This window comes from Alligator sinensis, unplaced genomic scaffold, assembly GCF_000455745.1.
Source record: "Alligator sinensis unplaced genomic scaffold, ASM45574v1 scaffold983_1, whole genome shotgun sequence".
NCBI classification, from domain to species: Eukaryota; Metazoa; Chordata; order Crocodylia; family Alligatoridae; genus Alligator; species Alligator sinensis.
In genome coordinates, this window is record NW_005842015.1 from 555,162 (window position 1) to 568,377 (window position 13,216).

At 44.2% G+C, this 13,216-nt stretch overlaps 2 protein-coding genes across 5 annotated transcripts in view; one reads left to right on the top strand and one right to left on the bottom strand.

The window, feature by feature from the left end:
* Positions 1–13,216, top strand: part of TMEM86A (transmembrane protein 86A) — an 84,027-nt gene that overhangs the window by 38,043 nt on the left and 32,768 nt on the right. Inside the window, exons 3-4 of one of the 3 annotated variants that reach the window (XR_003093666.1) lie at positions 1,998–4,073; positions 5,794–8,668. Coding sequence is in view for 1 of the 3 variants with exons in the window: in XM_006022010.3 (XP_006022072.1) it covers positions 1,998–2,425 (428 nt within the window). In the remaining 2 variants the exon portion in view is untranslated. Of the gene's footprint in view, positions 1–1,997; positions 8,669–13,216 lie in introns of those variants that run through there. The other 2 variants (XR_003093664.1, XM_006022010.3) reach the window with 2 other exon arrangements.
* IGSF22 (immunoglobulin superfamily member 22) overlaps positions 569–13,216 on the bottom strand; it is a 57,956-nt gene continuing 45,308 nt past the window's right edge. The window contains exons 25-26 of one of the 2 annotated variants that reach the window (XM_025202114.1): positions 1,955–1,962; positions 569–578 (exon numbers count right to left, since the gene is read on the bottom strand). In XM_025202114.1, coding sequence (XP_025057899.1) covers positions 1,960–1,962 — 3 coding nt within the window. In that variant the 3' untranslated portion in view covers positions 569–578; positions 1,955–1,959. Of the gene's footprint in view, positions 579–1,954; positions 1,963–8,816; positions 9,195–13,216 lie in introns of those variants that run through there. The other variant, XM_025202113.1, reaches the window with a different exon arrangement.

A 13,216-nucleotide genomic window follows, 5' to 3' on the forward strand; every position in this document is an offset into this window, starting at 1 on the left:
GGACTCATTATGCCCACGCTGGGCTTCTCTAAAGTGCCGCCCGCTCTCTGGGGCTCGCCACGCCCACACTGGGCTTCTCTAAAGTGCGCTCCCCCTTCCTGGGGCTCGCCACACCCACGCTCGGGCTTCCTGGTAGTGCCCCCTCCTGGGGCTCATCGTGCCCACGCTGGGGCTTCTCAAAACACCCCTCTCCAGGGCTGGGGTCTACACACCCCGTAAGTTGCACCCTTACTGGCGCTAGGGTCCCACCCCCTGTGGGTCCCTCAGGTTGCGCCCTCACTGGCACTAGGGTCCCACCCCCTGTGGGTCCCTATGAGGTTCAGCCGCTCCTCTCTGAGCTTAACTGACCCCACAACTTTGCCCTGCAACTCTCAGGGCTTAGTGCACCCTCACTGGCACCAGGGGCCCCACTTTACCGTGAGCCCCCCTATGAGGCCTCCTCCAACCCCTACAGCCTCGCCCAAACCACCCATGTAATATCTAAGCTGAATGTAAACTCAAGCCTCCTGGCTACAACTCAAACACAACCCAAAGCCACCTGGCTACAATTCAACATCACCACTCCAGCCTCTGGAGCTCTTGCAAGCTATACTTGCTGTTAGGCTTCACCTCACATCCTAACTGCCAGAGCTCCTGCCCCTCTGACTGCTGGCAGGGAACTACCAGCCTGGCTTCAGCCCTGGGCTTTATAAGGGCCAGGCCCTGCCTCCTACAGGCAGCTGGCTCTCCTTAGTTGTCCCGGCAACCCGCAGCTGTGCTCGTTACCCTGGCAACCCTCAGCTGGGCTCATTATGTCCTGCCAGGGCTCGCTCTCTCTCTCCCTGGCAGTTTCCACTCCCTAGGAGCAGAGCACTGAGGTGCCCTGCGACACTCACATTCCTTAATTTCACATAGGCCTTCACGGTATTTTCTCATTTGATGTAGAATAAATAATTTTTCTTCCAGCTTCTTGGTAGTTTCTCTGGTCCCTACATTTAACTTCTGGAATTTTTTTTTGCTTCCTGTTCCCCAAATTACTTCGGTTACTCTCCTCTGCACTTGTCTTTTACCTCCTTCGCCTTTCCCGTATCATTCATCTTCTTTAGTGCCTTGCTTTCTGCATGTGGTCTCTGACCTACCTCTCTGTGTACATCTTCCATTCTGTGTATGGCAGTGCTGCAGTGGATTGGTAGGACATAGAAACACTCATGGTGGAACTTCATTCTGATGTTCACCAAAGATGAAGACACCTCCCTCTGACTGAGGTGCTTCAGTACAGTGTTTTGGCTTATGGTTGTGATAAACATGTACAGTAAACCTCTCACTGGTGTTTTTAGTGACTACACAGCTCCCACTCCCCTGGTACCAGAACATCGCGATCTGCTTTTAGTCTGCTGCATTAGATTGCAGCTAATTCAGATTCTTTTCACTGTTCAATTTTTTGTGTACAGGCCTAAGATTTCATGTCTGAAAGACTAGCTTTGTTTCTTCTCTGTAGATAATTGCAGAGGTGTAATGACCAGGACCTATACCTGGAGTGGCAGCAGGGGTGGTGGTAGGGGCTAGACTGATTGCAGAGGTGGCTGCCAGTCTTGCACCTCCTCTAAAAGGGCACCTGAGTCTGATGTCTTGGTATCTGGTGTCTTGGTCACCCACTGCTCATTTTGCTACTGGATAATTCACGTATAGGGATTACAAAGGTGGTTATCAAAGAGAGGATTTCACTCCCTGTGACTGTAGGTGCTCAGGTAATTTCTTAAGGAAGCATTTTGCCTGGTAAGGATGGCCTCCTCTACAGGCAACTCTATATTAAGATTATTCTTTTGAAGAAAAGGGTTCAGATTTTCAAAGCATTACAGTGGGAATTTTACTGCTAGGAGCCAACTGAGCCTTCATCATAAATAGTGAACCCTGTACATTCACAGTTTTCCTCCATTGGGTTCCTGATTGTGCTGGGGTAATGTTTGCTTGTCACTCTGATTAAAGCTCTCAGTCACTGTGACAATGTCTCTTTCCAGGTTTGCTGATGTTTGCCATTACACACATCCTGTACTCCTCAGCCTTCGGGATGAAGCCTTTGGACCTGAAAGCTGGCATTGTGATGGTCCTCATCTCCTGTTCCTGTTATACCTTCCTTTATTCCTACCTCTCAGGCCCATTCACCTACCTGGTGGCTGTCTACGTTGCACTGATCGGCTTCATGGGCTGGCGGGCCATTGCTGGGGTGCAACTGTGCAATGACCTTTGGACTTGGACCAAGCTTTCAGCCTGCATCGGTGCAATGCTTTTCATGGTGTCAGATCTGACCATTGCAGTTAACAAGTTCTGTTTTCCTGTGCCCTACTCACATGTCATCATCATGGCCACTTACTACGCAGCCCAGATGCTCATTGCACTTTCAGCTGTGGAGAGCAGGGATGAAGAGGACTTCAAAAAGAGGAACTAGATGGAATGCCGGCAGGTTCATGAACTCCTTGGGTATCACTGGGGTGCTGAAGCTGCGTTCATCTCTGAGAGAGAACAACTCCTTTTCTCTAGGTGCATTGGTGATATAGTTTTGCTTCTTTGAAGCGCTATCTTTGGGGCTTCTTTCTAGCTGGCTCTCCCTAAATGCAGCTTACTTCACTGTGGAGTCCACATCAGAAATGCTTAGACTGTTCCTGCAGTAGCTACTCATAGATCTTTTCATCCTTAGAAGCTTCAGGAATCCTCTCTAATGCTACATTGTATTTGTTAAGCATGAAGCTGGTGCTGAATGCTGTGGAAGGAGAGGGCTAATTTAAAGAGACCATAAAAAGAGGCTGCATGGTGCACTGGGTTGAGACTTACTTTAAACTCTGGACATACAGCTCCAAATCCCATCTGAAGTGATAAGTGAAAAGGAGTTTAATCTAGTTTCTAAGCTAGTCCCCATTTACGTGCATTACAAAACCACTACATTGTGTGAGGCAGTTGATAGTCTCTGCTCAAAGGATGTCCATGATTAAATAGGCAAGAGGGTCTTGCAGGTCAGGACTGAGATGCATTAGCAAAACATGTGGCAGGAAATTCTCACTCTACTTGGTTCGAACCAAGGTTCTTTCATTGTTCCAGATTCATTCAAGCTTTTCCTAAAAGGCCATTTCAGGCTTTTTCTGGCTAATGTGAATGCTACCAAGCATTTAAAACATGGCAGACTTAACAGTGACAACAGCAGAATGCAATGACATTCAGAGACTGTGAAAACAGGAAATGAGAAGGTTTCTTTAAGTGGATAGATTACAATCCAGGGATAAGTGCCTAAAGGTAGGTGGCAGTTTTAGCAGTCAGTTTTCAGCATGTGTCATCTTGGTTTAAGATAATCCTGTAGAGCAGTTCCAAAGTGTGATGGAGCAATGGCTCTACCTTTCAATATCAGACTTCCACCTGTGTCACCAGCGGCCTTGTTGGCTCAGTTTGTCACCCAGGAAATCCCATGAACATCCACTCTGCCTTCAGCTATAGGTGTTTTGGAGCCCCCAAATCAGTGACAATGTTTGGGCCAACCACAGAAGAATTCAAAATCAAGGTAAAGTATTCAAACAGGAAGCATTTCACACAATCCAATCTGGAACATAGCACTTTGATCACTGTGACAGTTATTCCAGACAGAGGTCTCTGGATCCCTCATTAGAGTGAACAAGCAACTGTTGTACCTATGAGCTTGGCAGAATTCAGCAGCATCTATTTATTTAAATAAGGTCAGTGGGCTTTTCTCTATTGCCACATGTGTACACTCATATGTACATGCACAGTTGTACAGTGTTAGCAACCATCATATGCAAACAGAGGAATTAACAGGACCAAGGGTGCATTGTACTAAACATAATACAGTAGGGCTTTGGGGGGGCGGGGGGGTCAGTCTCAGTAATTAATCAGAATTGTGTTTTTCCCCTGCGTTCAATTTTTGTTGAAACTGGAATCTGACAAGCCAACCTTTAAGCTAATAATTGATAATACTTGGCATTACTTATGCATAGTCTTTGCTTTCTGAGGTATAACTAGGAAGCTTGGCAGCCTGAGCAGCACCTGTTGGCAAGCTGGCAGCAGTGGCGGCTACCGTTCTTATGCCTCTTGTAAGTCAATGCCTGGGGCTTATGTCCTGCTCTCTTGTTCATCCACCCCCTAGTTATGCTACTGTATGTTATGCTGCTGCTTGGAATACTATCCATCTTATCTGTCTGCTGTGTAGTTCCTTTCTTATGAAACTGGCTCTTATAGACCAAATGTCTTTTTTCTTTTTTGCTTTCTTTTTTCCCCCTAGCCAATGGCAAAGAACCAACTTGATGTCCACTTGCCTTTGTAAAACCCCCACTTTAGATACAGCTTCCTGAAAAGAACTGTTCTATGTATTCAAACCGGCATATCCCTTATAATGTCATCACATTTTCCTTGATGCCGTGGATTTCATTACAGAATCAGAGACATTAGAGATAGAGATGGGAAAACCCATTCCATTCCATTCCATTCCATTCCATTCCTGGCTCTTTGGTCATTTGTCAGAGTAGGATTTTTCTCTTTAAAGCTTAAAAAATGCTTCAAAGTGTTTCATGCGGATCACCACTTATAAGGAATCCAGCTGGATTTCCAAATGGATATGAAGGGGAAACAAGTAAATCATATATTTTTGTTCCCTTTGTTGAATCCCAGTAGGGTCCCTTTAACATTTATCTTGTGATTAAGCGCTGAGAGACCCTTGCTCCCATTGCTTAGGGAAGTTACTTATGAGTAGGCTCATTGCTTCCAGTGAGGCTACTTGGGTGAATAACTACTCCTGAATGCGAGTGAGGTGTTCACGGTCAGGCCCTGTGTTGGGCACACTTCATATCTGTGCCTGGCATTTCTGATCCTGAGTGTTCCTTCTGCCAATGGTAATGCTCTCACCGAGTCTCTGCTGCAGCCCTGCTTCCTGTAGCCCCTGGGGACTTACCAGTGTTCAGCTTAGTCCAGATACAGCTGGAGCTTTTGCTCTTTGTAGCTTCACTGTTTTCTCTCAGGAAGGTCACTCCCATTTTTCCCTGTTATTAAATATTGAAGGGAAATGGAAAGGTTTTCCTGGAGGAACTTTAGCACTTAGAAGAGACACTAGCAGATCTAACATAGTCCCAAATATCAAGTTGGAAGTATCCACAATTGGTGTAAATAGGTTACTTTGAAATGCTTTTCAATGGTTATGCTGATTTACATCATCTGTATTATGCTAGTCAGGGTTTGCTCAACCCCCAGCTTGAGGGCCAGATGCAGCCTGCAGAGCCATGGCATCTGGCCTGTGGAGCTCTCCACATGTTGGGAAATTTGGTGGCTGAGGATCGGTACCGATTAACACTGCTGCTCCTCCCCCACTGCCAGATTTTCACACCCCACATAACTGGATCAGCCCCAGGCCAGGCTGTTGCCATGTGGCTGGATAGGGCTCTGGCAGCACTTGCCCCGAGTGCGAGCCTGGGCCCCCACTGTGCCAGGGTGGGTCCACTGGCTAGATCCAGCCTGCAGATGGACTTGGCACCTAACACTGTGCATGTTTCAGCTAACATAACTAACGTTACAAAAGTGTGCTGACTGTGCTGACCCTCTGGAGTCATCTCCTGTTGGAGAACGCAAGAGGAAGTAGTATAACTCAAACAGGCTCGTATAATCTCCGCCTGCTAATGCTGTTGCATAATATTGGCACCAGAGGAATTCTGTGCCTGCCTGAAATCAACTGCTATAAGAGGTTTATACCATGCAGCATCTTCATTCATCAGTTTTGCTTACCTCGTGGCCCCAGCTTGAACCCTGCCTTGCTGCTCTTTGCAGATGTCACCTGCTGTTATATGGCCAGACTGATTGCAAACTTTTCCTGTCATAAAAAAGCCAGCTGGAGAAAATATGTGTGGTCAGTGCTAAAACTGCTTGCTGGGTAGAGTGACCAGAATCCAATGAATGGTGAGTTGAAGTATTTAACTATTCCTTATTGCTTTGGCATATCTATTCTTCACTGTCTTTTCCAAGGCTCCCTGCCCTCCTTTTGCAAAAAACAAGGATCCCATTAGTACCTTTATTTAAATGTTGTAAGCTCCCACACTTACAGTATTGTCTTCTTCAGCTGTAGAGATCAGTATTCTTCAGTGTCCAGAAGATCCCATTAGTTTTCTCCAAAATTTTCATTTGACCTGATTTCACTAATTTTGTGGGCAATATCAGGCCTTGAGCCTGATGATAGGAACTAATTAGTGGCAATAGGAATAACTAGTGTTAATATATTGCCAGTTCAGTATACGGCAACTAATGCAAATAGAGTATGATTCCTGTAAAATGTGCTGTCACTTCCAGGGGCTCTGTGAAGACAGTGAGAGTTGGGCTGTGTCCCAGGCCCTTGCTCTTAATCTCCCAGATCAGTTTCCCTTCCCCCATCCAGCTCTGTGTGTGGTTTAATCTGTACTACTTGAACAAAACCATTTTCCCAGAGAGTGTCTTGCTGGGAAAATGCCAGCTGCTATGGACACAGAAACAGGGAGCAGTTCATGACAAGGGTCTGTGTTTGACCCTCTCTCCTGGGATGATAACAGTTGTTGTGACACTAGTGAAGGCCAAATAAGAATGGAGAGCACATAAATGACTGGTTCTTTTCCAATCCTTTCCTGCCTCTCCTACAGTTTTTCTTTGCCTTTTAAATTTGAGGGTTTTGTTCCATTTTTCTGACTTTACTTCCCCTTTAGAAGCAAAATCTTTGAGGAGTGCTCTTGGCACAACAGCCTTATAGGAAGGGAGGACAAGCAACGTACATACAGTACATTGTATTCTTGGGCCTTGGTCTTAGCTTCCTAAGATAAGAGGCATCCAGTAGTTACGCTCAGTACACTGTTCTCAGAGTCCCCCAAAAATTCCTGTGTGAGGTTGTGTAATATAGTATAGGCCACCTGTTTCAGTAGTGTGTTAATCCTTAAGTGCCAGCAGATCCACTATTCAGAGGGACACTAAGATTGTCTTGAGTCTATCTGATATATCTGTTACTGTATGCAAGATCCAGTACTAAACTCCTTTATTTACACAAACCTCTTTTGAGGACAGTGAACTTGACTCTGACCGTACTCTGTTTTTAAACTCTTGTTGCTGGATTCTTGTTACTGGGGTTACACGGGGGAGGAGAAGAAGGCCCATAGACTTCAACAGATCCACTGCTTACAGATCAAAATGGAATTATATGGGAATTTTGCCCAGGCTGAAGATCTTAATATGTGACTTGATGTCTTTCGTTCCCTGGTCCTTACTTCGTGATATTGAGGCAGTGATGAACATTGATTGGGCTAAGACTTATTTAAAAGCAGTATTGAAATAGGATGGCTGAAGAAATCACATAATTATCTGATGGTGATACCATTAAAAACTTTTAGAATTCCTCTCTGAAAATAATAGTTTCTTTCCATTTTTTATTTCCCGTATATTTTCATATTCATTTTTCCATACCCTCTTGTGTTGGTACCATGGTTATTTCTAAGGTAGCTCTTTAGTGACCTTGAGGAGAAAAAGGTCAAAGCTAGGAGCAGATGTAAAACTCATTGTTGTGTGTTGCTTTCTATATTGTGGACATATGGAAGGGGGGAATTGCTTGGTTTGGACATGGAGAGCACAGCACAGCACATGAGACAGCACAGTTAGTGGTTTGAGCGCAGGACGGAATCAACAACTCCTGAGTGCTTATCCTGGCGTTGAGACTCACTCCTTTTGTGACCTTGGGTAAGTCACATAACCTCTCTGAGCCAGTTCCTTAGTGAGTGTAAATGGGTGTGATTCCATTAAAGTCAGTGGAGATACACTAGTTTACTTCTGCTGCAAGAGTGGCTCTCTGTGTCTGTCTTTAACCCCAGCTGTAAAATGGGGATAATACTACTTACCTACCTCACAGGGGTGGTGTGAGGATTAATTAATATTTATGCACTGCTTTGAAGACAAGATGTGCTGTAAAAGTGCTTAGTTTTTATATAAATGCTTCTAGGAGACTGTAGAAATTCTCCACAAATGTGATGTAGCTGCCTTGTCTTACGTTCTGCATTGGATAGAAAAAATAAATGCAAACTATTTATCTCTGGTATCTACTAGGGCAGGGCCCAAACCAAAGCTCTGGACCCAGGCACACCTGAACTTTGAGGAAAGAGGGTCTTTAAAAGTCTGAAATCCCATCCCAAATTTTGCAGCTGGCCTTAGCTAATCTAAAGGCCTAAACCGAAACCTCAGATGTGACCGCATCTGCAGCTCGGGCCCATTTCCGCTGATTCAGCTAAAACAAAGTGTGTTTCTTCTCACATGATTGTTTTTGAAAACACTGGAGTTGAAAATGCAGTGGTTCTGTTCAACTTTCCCCTTGCATAAAGTCAACTGGGATTTACTTATAAAAGGGAAGTTTGATTTCTGTGATTGTCAACTTTATTGGCTTTAAAACAAATGGAGAGGAAAATCTGTAAGGCCCTTAGGAAATCAGTAAGGCCATGATGTCCTTTTTGGAATGATTTCTTTTCTGTCTACATGAAGGATGTAAAAGATTCTCCAGGTGAAGATGTGCTTGTGTATACAGCCACCAGGCCCCAGAGCAAACTTACAAACAGAATTATGACTCCAGATCCTCAGCCAGTATAAATTGCTGTAGCTCACTGATTGCAGATCTGGCCTCCAGACTATACAAGATTTGTTCCTGATTGCTAGGAACAAATGTTTCAGGTGATGTACAAACACAGCTGAAGTCTGAAAAGCTGCACTCGAAAAATGGATGTGTACATGTAAAATGGACCATAATTCTGAAGCAGCTGAAGTAAAACTTATGTTAATATGAACTCAGAAGCAAGTACAATGCAAATGTTTATTGTTTCTTTCAGTGTCTCATAGGTTTCGTTTTCTTTCTGTTGATGTTTGTATTTTTCTTGTAATGTAAGAAAAATAAAATGGATTTCTATAAAACTAGACAGACTAAAAATGCACAAGGTAGCTAAGTTGGCTGGAATGCCAACACTTCAGGTGATCTCTAATGTTTCTGTGATGACACCCTATTGATATTGAAAGAAAAATGAACTACAAGTAGGTGAAGTACCAGTTGGGTGTGTTGTGGCTAATAATCGTTTGCTACTTTTGAATCTTTACAGCTAGCTCTGTGAAAGATGGGTTTAGAGTATGACCCTACTCCAGTGACATGAGGTGGAGCGAGATCATGTCCTTGCTATATATTCCTGTTGGCAGTAAAATAGAAAAAAAAAAACCATCAGGAATTTTAGCATTAGTTAGAAAACTAAATACCTGGGTACTTAATTAAAACAAAACAAAGCAATCAAACAAACAAAAAGAACCAAACACACACATGTGATAAGTTTATCAGATCAGGATAGCTGATAAATCCCATGCCTATTCCTGTAGTCCTTACTTGGACCAGGTTCTGTACCCTCTCTTGCAGGAGATGGGTACAGAACAAGTTTTTTCTCCATACGGGCTGTTCAGTATGGCAGTATTCAAAGTGAGGGAGGTTCACAGCTTCTGGCCCTCCACAAAGAAAACTCCATGGGATAAGTGATAGTAAGCAATGCAGGATTGGGCCAGGAGTTTTGACATCTTAATATGGATGATTCCTATTTGAACTGTATCTCCTCCATTCCCAGGACTCACAGGCAGTGCCTAGTGAAAGATATAATATACAAACTAAACAACTGCCTTCCTCCATGGTGTCAGCACTTAGCCATGTTTTCCAGTTACTGGTAGTTGTCTATCTTGCCATGATTGTAAAAGGTCACCATGCTGTTGTACAGCCACTTGATCGAGGATCTTTCACTACTGTATTTTTATGTTGATTTTACTATTGTTCTTTATTTGGGATGTATTTCCCGTCCCTCATTTATTATCTGTGTAAAATAATTAAAATGATAATTTGCTGAATATTTTCCTGAGTTCCTGGAACTGTTGTTTGCTAGTTTTCCATTTCCATGAGGCTTTCAGCTCAAAATGTACGTCCTGATTCACTGCTGTGGAACTTCAGAGCAAGTGAGCTCCCATAAGAGGAGCAGGTCTTCAGCAGAGGCAAGGAGCTGTAGCGCCTTCTCAGGAAGCTGTGTCATTTTATTTTTGACACTGGACTCAGTATTTTTACCTGTTTGGTGCAGCAAAATAGCTACTTTGGCTTCATTAAGCCCGAATCATCTTGCTATCACTAATGACAAGGCCACATTTGATGGGCCAATTTTTTATTTGTGCATTATGGACATGATGTTGCGAAGAGTTATGCATAGAAACTTAAAAGTCTGTGAGAAGTCCTCTTAATTCAGTGGGAATCACAGGCATAAATCTTTGCAGCATTAGGATCTAAAGCAGTGGTTCTCAACCTTTTTAGACTCATTGATCCTTTTTTAGACTTGTTAATGCTAATATTGCATGACATTCTTGTTGAGAATCACTGATCTAAACTATCATTCGTATTAACCCAAGTGAAAATTCCCTGTCTGATGGAGAGCAGGCCAGGGGAAGTAGCAGATTCTGAGAATGGGACTTTGCTGGGGAGGGTACAGCAGTCCTACCCATGCCAGGAAGTCCTAACTTGTCCCTGGCTGAGGTGCTGCTGCTGCCATCATCTTCTCTGCCCACCCCAGCTGTTGCCCACCCCTGCTGCCACAGGGGACTATTTTGGAGTTCGGGACATGGGTAAGCTGTAGGGCAGCTTTTGCAGCTGGGGCTGGGACTCTGCAAGGGTGTGGGGGTAATTCCAGTGCCCTTCCTAATTTAGTGCTTGGGGCAGATGTCCCTCTTTCTGTCTCATAAATTAAAAGCAGCAGGCAAACTTTAAACACTGAAACTTCTTTCAACTCACTCTTTTTGGTAAGAGAAATCAAACCTTTCCCTGCGCTAATGTGTGCCCTTCTCAGAGCAAGTGGTCCATCATTTCAGAATGAGTCAGTGTCCTGCGAGTACTTTGCTTAACTCTTCAAAGTAGCCCTGATGTCATTTGACAGTAGGAGAATATATTTGCCTTTTCAAATTTCTCCCTTTTTGTGATCTACTGTAAATAATTCCAGCCCTGCCTTAATCTCTTATGTGATATATGGAATGCAAGATACATTCAACCAGCAATGCAAGCTAGCCTATGTGACTGTGATTATTAAATCTTTATCTCACAACGAGTTCCTGGAAGGAATAATATGAAAATGGAAGAAGAGGCATAGAAAACCAGTATCCTTCAAGCAGTTGATAGATACAATAATTCTTAATCTGGCCTTGGCCTGACCAAGAACAGCAAGCAGCTGGGTATAATGAAACAAAAATGTTGCCTGACTAAAGTCATTGTGGTTTTTACTGTGTGCATCTACACATGTGCTTTAATGTACACTAGACTACAGCGCATTAAAGCGTCCCATAAAAAAACATGACATTACACTAATGCACAGTAAAATAGTTTACTGCACATTAAGTATCACTAAAAAAAAGTGCAAAGGTACTACTCTGCATTAGTGCCTCACATTGGAGGTACTAAATTTAATTAGCATTAGAAAAGATGCATTCATGCACATGTAGATGCTCATTGGATCTTAACACTCTGATCTCACAAACACTGAAGCCCATGAACAACTTGCACTGAAACTTGTGGGAGGATTCTCAGGAATAAAGTTAAGTATGCACCTAGGGCATGTGGAGATGAAATGGGGGCCTGAAATTGAAGCAGTGGGTTTTTAAAAACACTGCTTCAATTTAGGGCCCTTTAAACCCCTGTGTTGTGCACACACCCAAACTTAGCTGCCTCTCTGGCGGTGGGGAAGGGAAGGTGAGCTGCTGGCATGCGGAATGGTCTCTGGGCTGTGGAGGGGACTGGTGCTTCCCTCCATAGCAGCAGTGGCTCCCCCCGACTCCTCTCAAGCAGAACCCGCCCACAGGCACTTGGCATGGGCAGTCCCGGGGGCACTCCTGATGCGGAGGGAAGCACTGGGCCCCCATGCAGCACAGCCAGGCAGTCTCCAGGGGAAAAAAAAAAAAAAAATGATATTGGGCAGAGCCTGCCTTCCCAGGCTGCTGTCAGGGTGCCTGCATGGGCTTCCTGCAGAGCCCCTAAGCTGCACAGAGCCCAGTGCTTCACTCCATGGCTGTAGGGCAGCAAACTAAAACTCTTTGAAGAAGTTTTAGTTTGCTGCACCCCGAGTCATTTAAGGCACATGGCGCATTATGCTGCTGAATTTGCTACAGCAGCTGGAATTACTGCACAATACGCCGCCATGTGCAAACACCAACACCATTAAAGCGGTGCAACAGCATTTAATCTGCTTTAAAGTGTTGCACACACATGCCCCTTGTTTCATCTACACATCGCCATAGTTAACAGCTTGCTACTTGCTAAAGGCCTGCTCCTGCAAACAAAATTACTTTGTACTACAGGGAAAAGGGATAGTCAGGCCACTAGACTGAACTTCAGAAGGCCTGAGGTCTACTCCTGACTACCACTGTCTTCCTGTGTGGCGTTGCTTGAGTCACCCGATCACCATGCCTTAGTTTATCTATTAATTGGGGGCGATGATACTGCTCTTTTTTTTTTAATTATAAGAGTGTGTGCTCCATACAACGGGCATCATGTGTTAGGTTATATCTACGTGGCTCCCAGAATACTCTTGAGAACACTGTGGAGAAGCACGTCCCACTCATGCACTCTCAGTCTTTGGGGTGCTTGAGAACAGTTGTGGGAGGTGTCCCTTGGACAGTTTTGCTGCATGATTTCTGGGTCGTGCACTTGCAGTACAGGAGCAGGTAAGTGGGCACATTTCTTGGCAGTGTTCTGCAGAGTGCTGTGGAAGCAGTATCAACATGCACCTTAGCATATATGTTTACATGGTACCTGGCACAAGACTCCTACCACAGGTTGGGGCCTCTAAGCTCTTCAGTAACAAAAATGGGTAATGCAGACAGATCCCAGCTCAACTCCTGTTCAAGTTACAGACTGAATGATGTGGAGAAAACCAATGCAGTGAGGCAATCTTTGGCTCCTTTTATTTTAAAGATATATTTCCATCCTGTATTGGAAATAGTACCATTCCTACACACTGCCATTTGGAAACTTTCTCTCTGGGATAAGCACTGAAACATCAGAACTATCCCTGAATAGTAAAGGCCTCACATGTTAGCATCTGGCTTAATTAAATATTATAGAAGGCAATGCAGCTGCATTTTTGAGCCATGCACAGCTAAGTCAAACTAGACAGAACTACATGTATTATTCTGCATGCTGAAC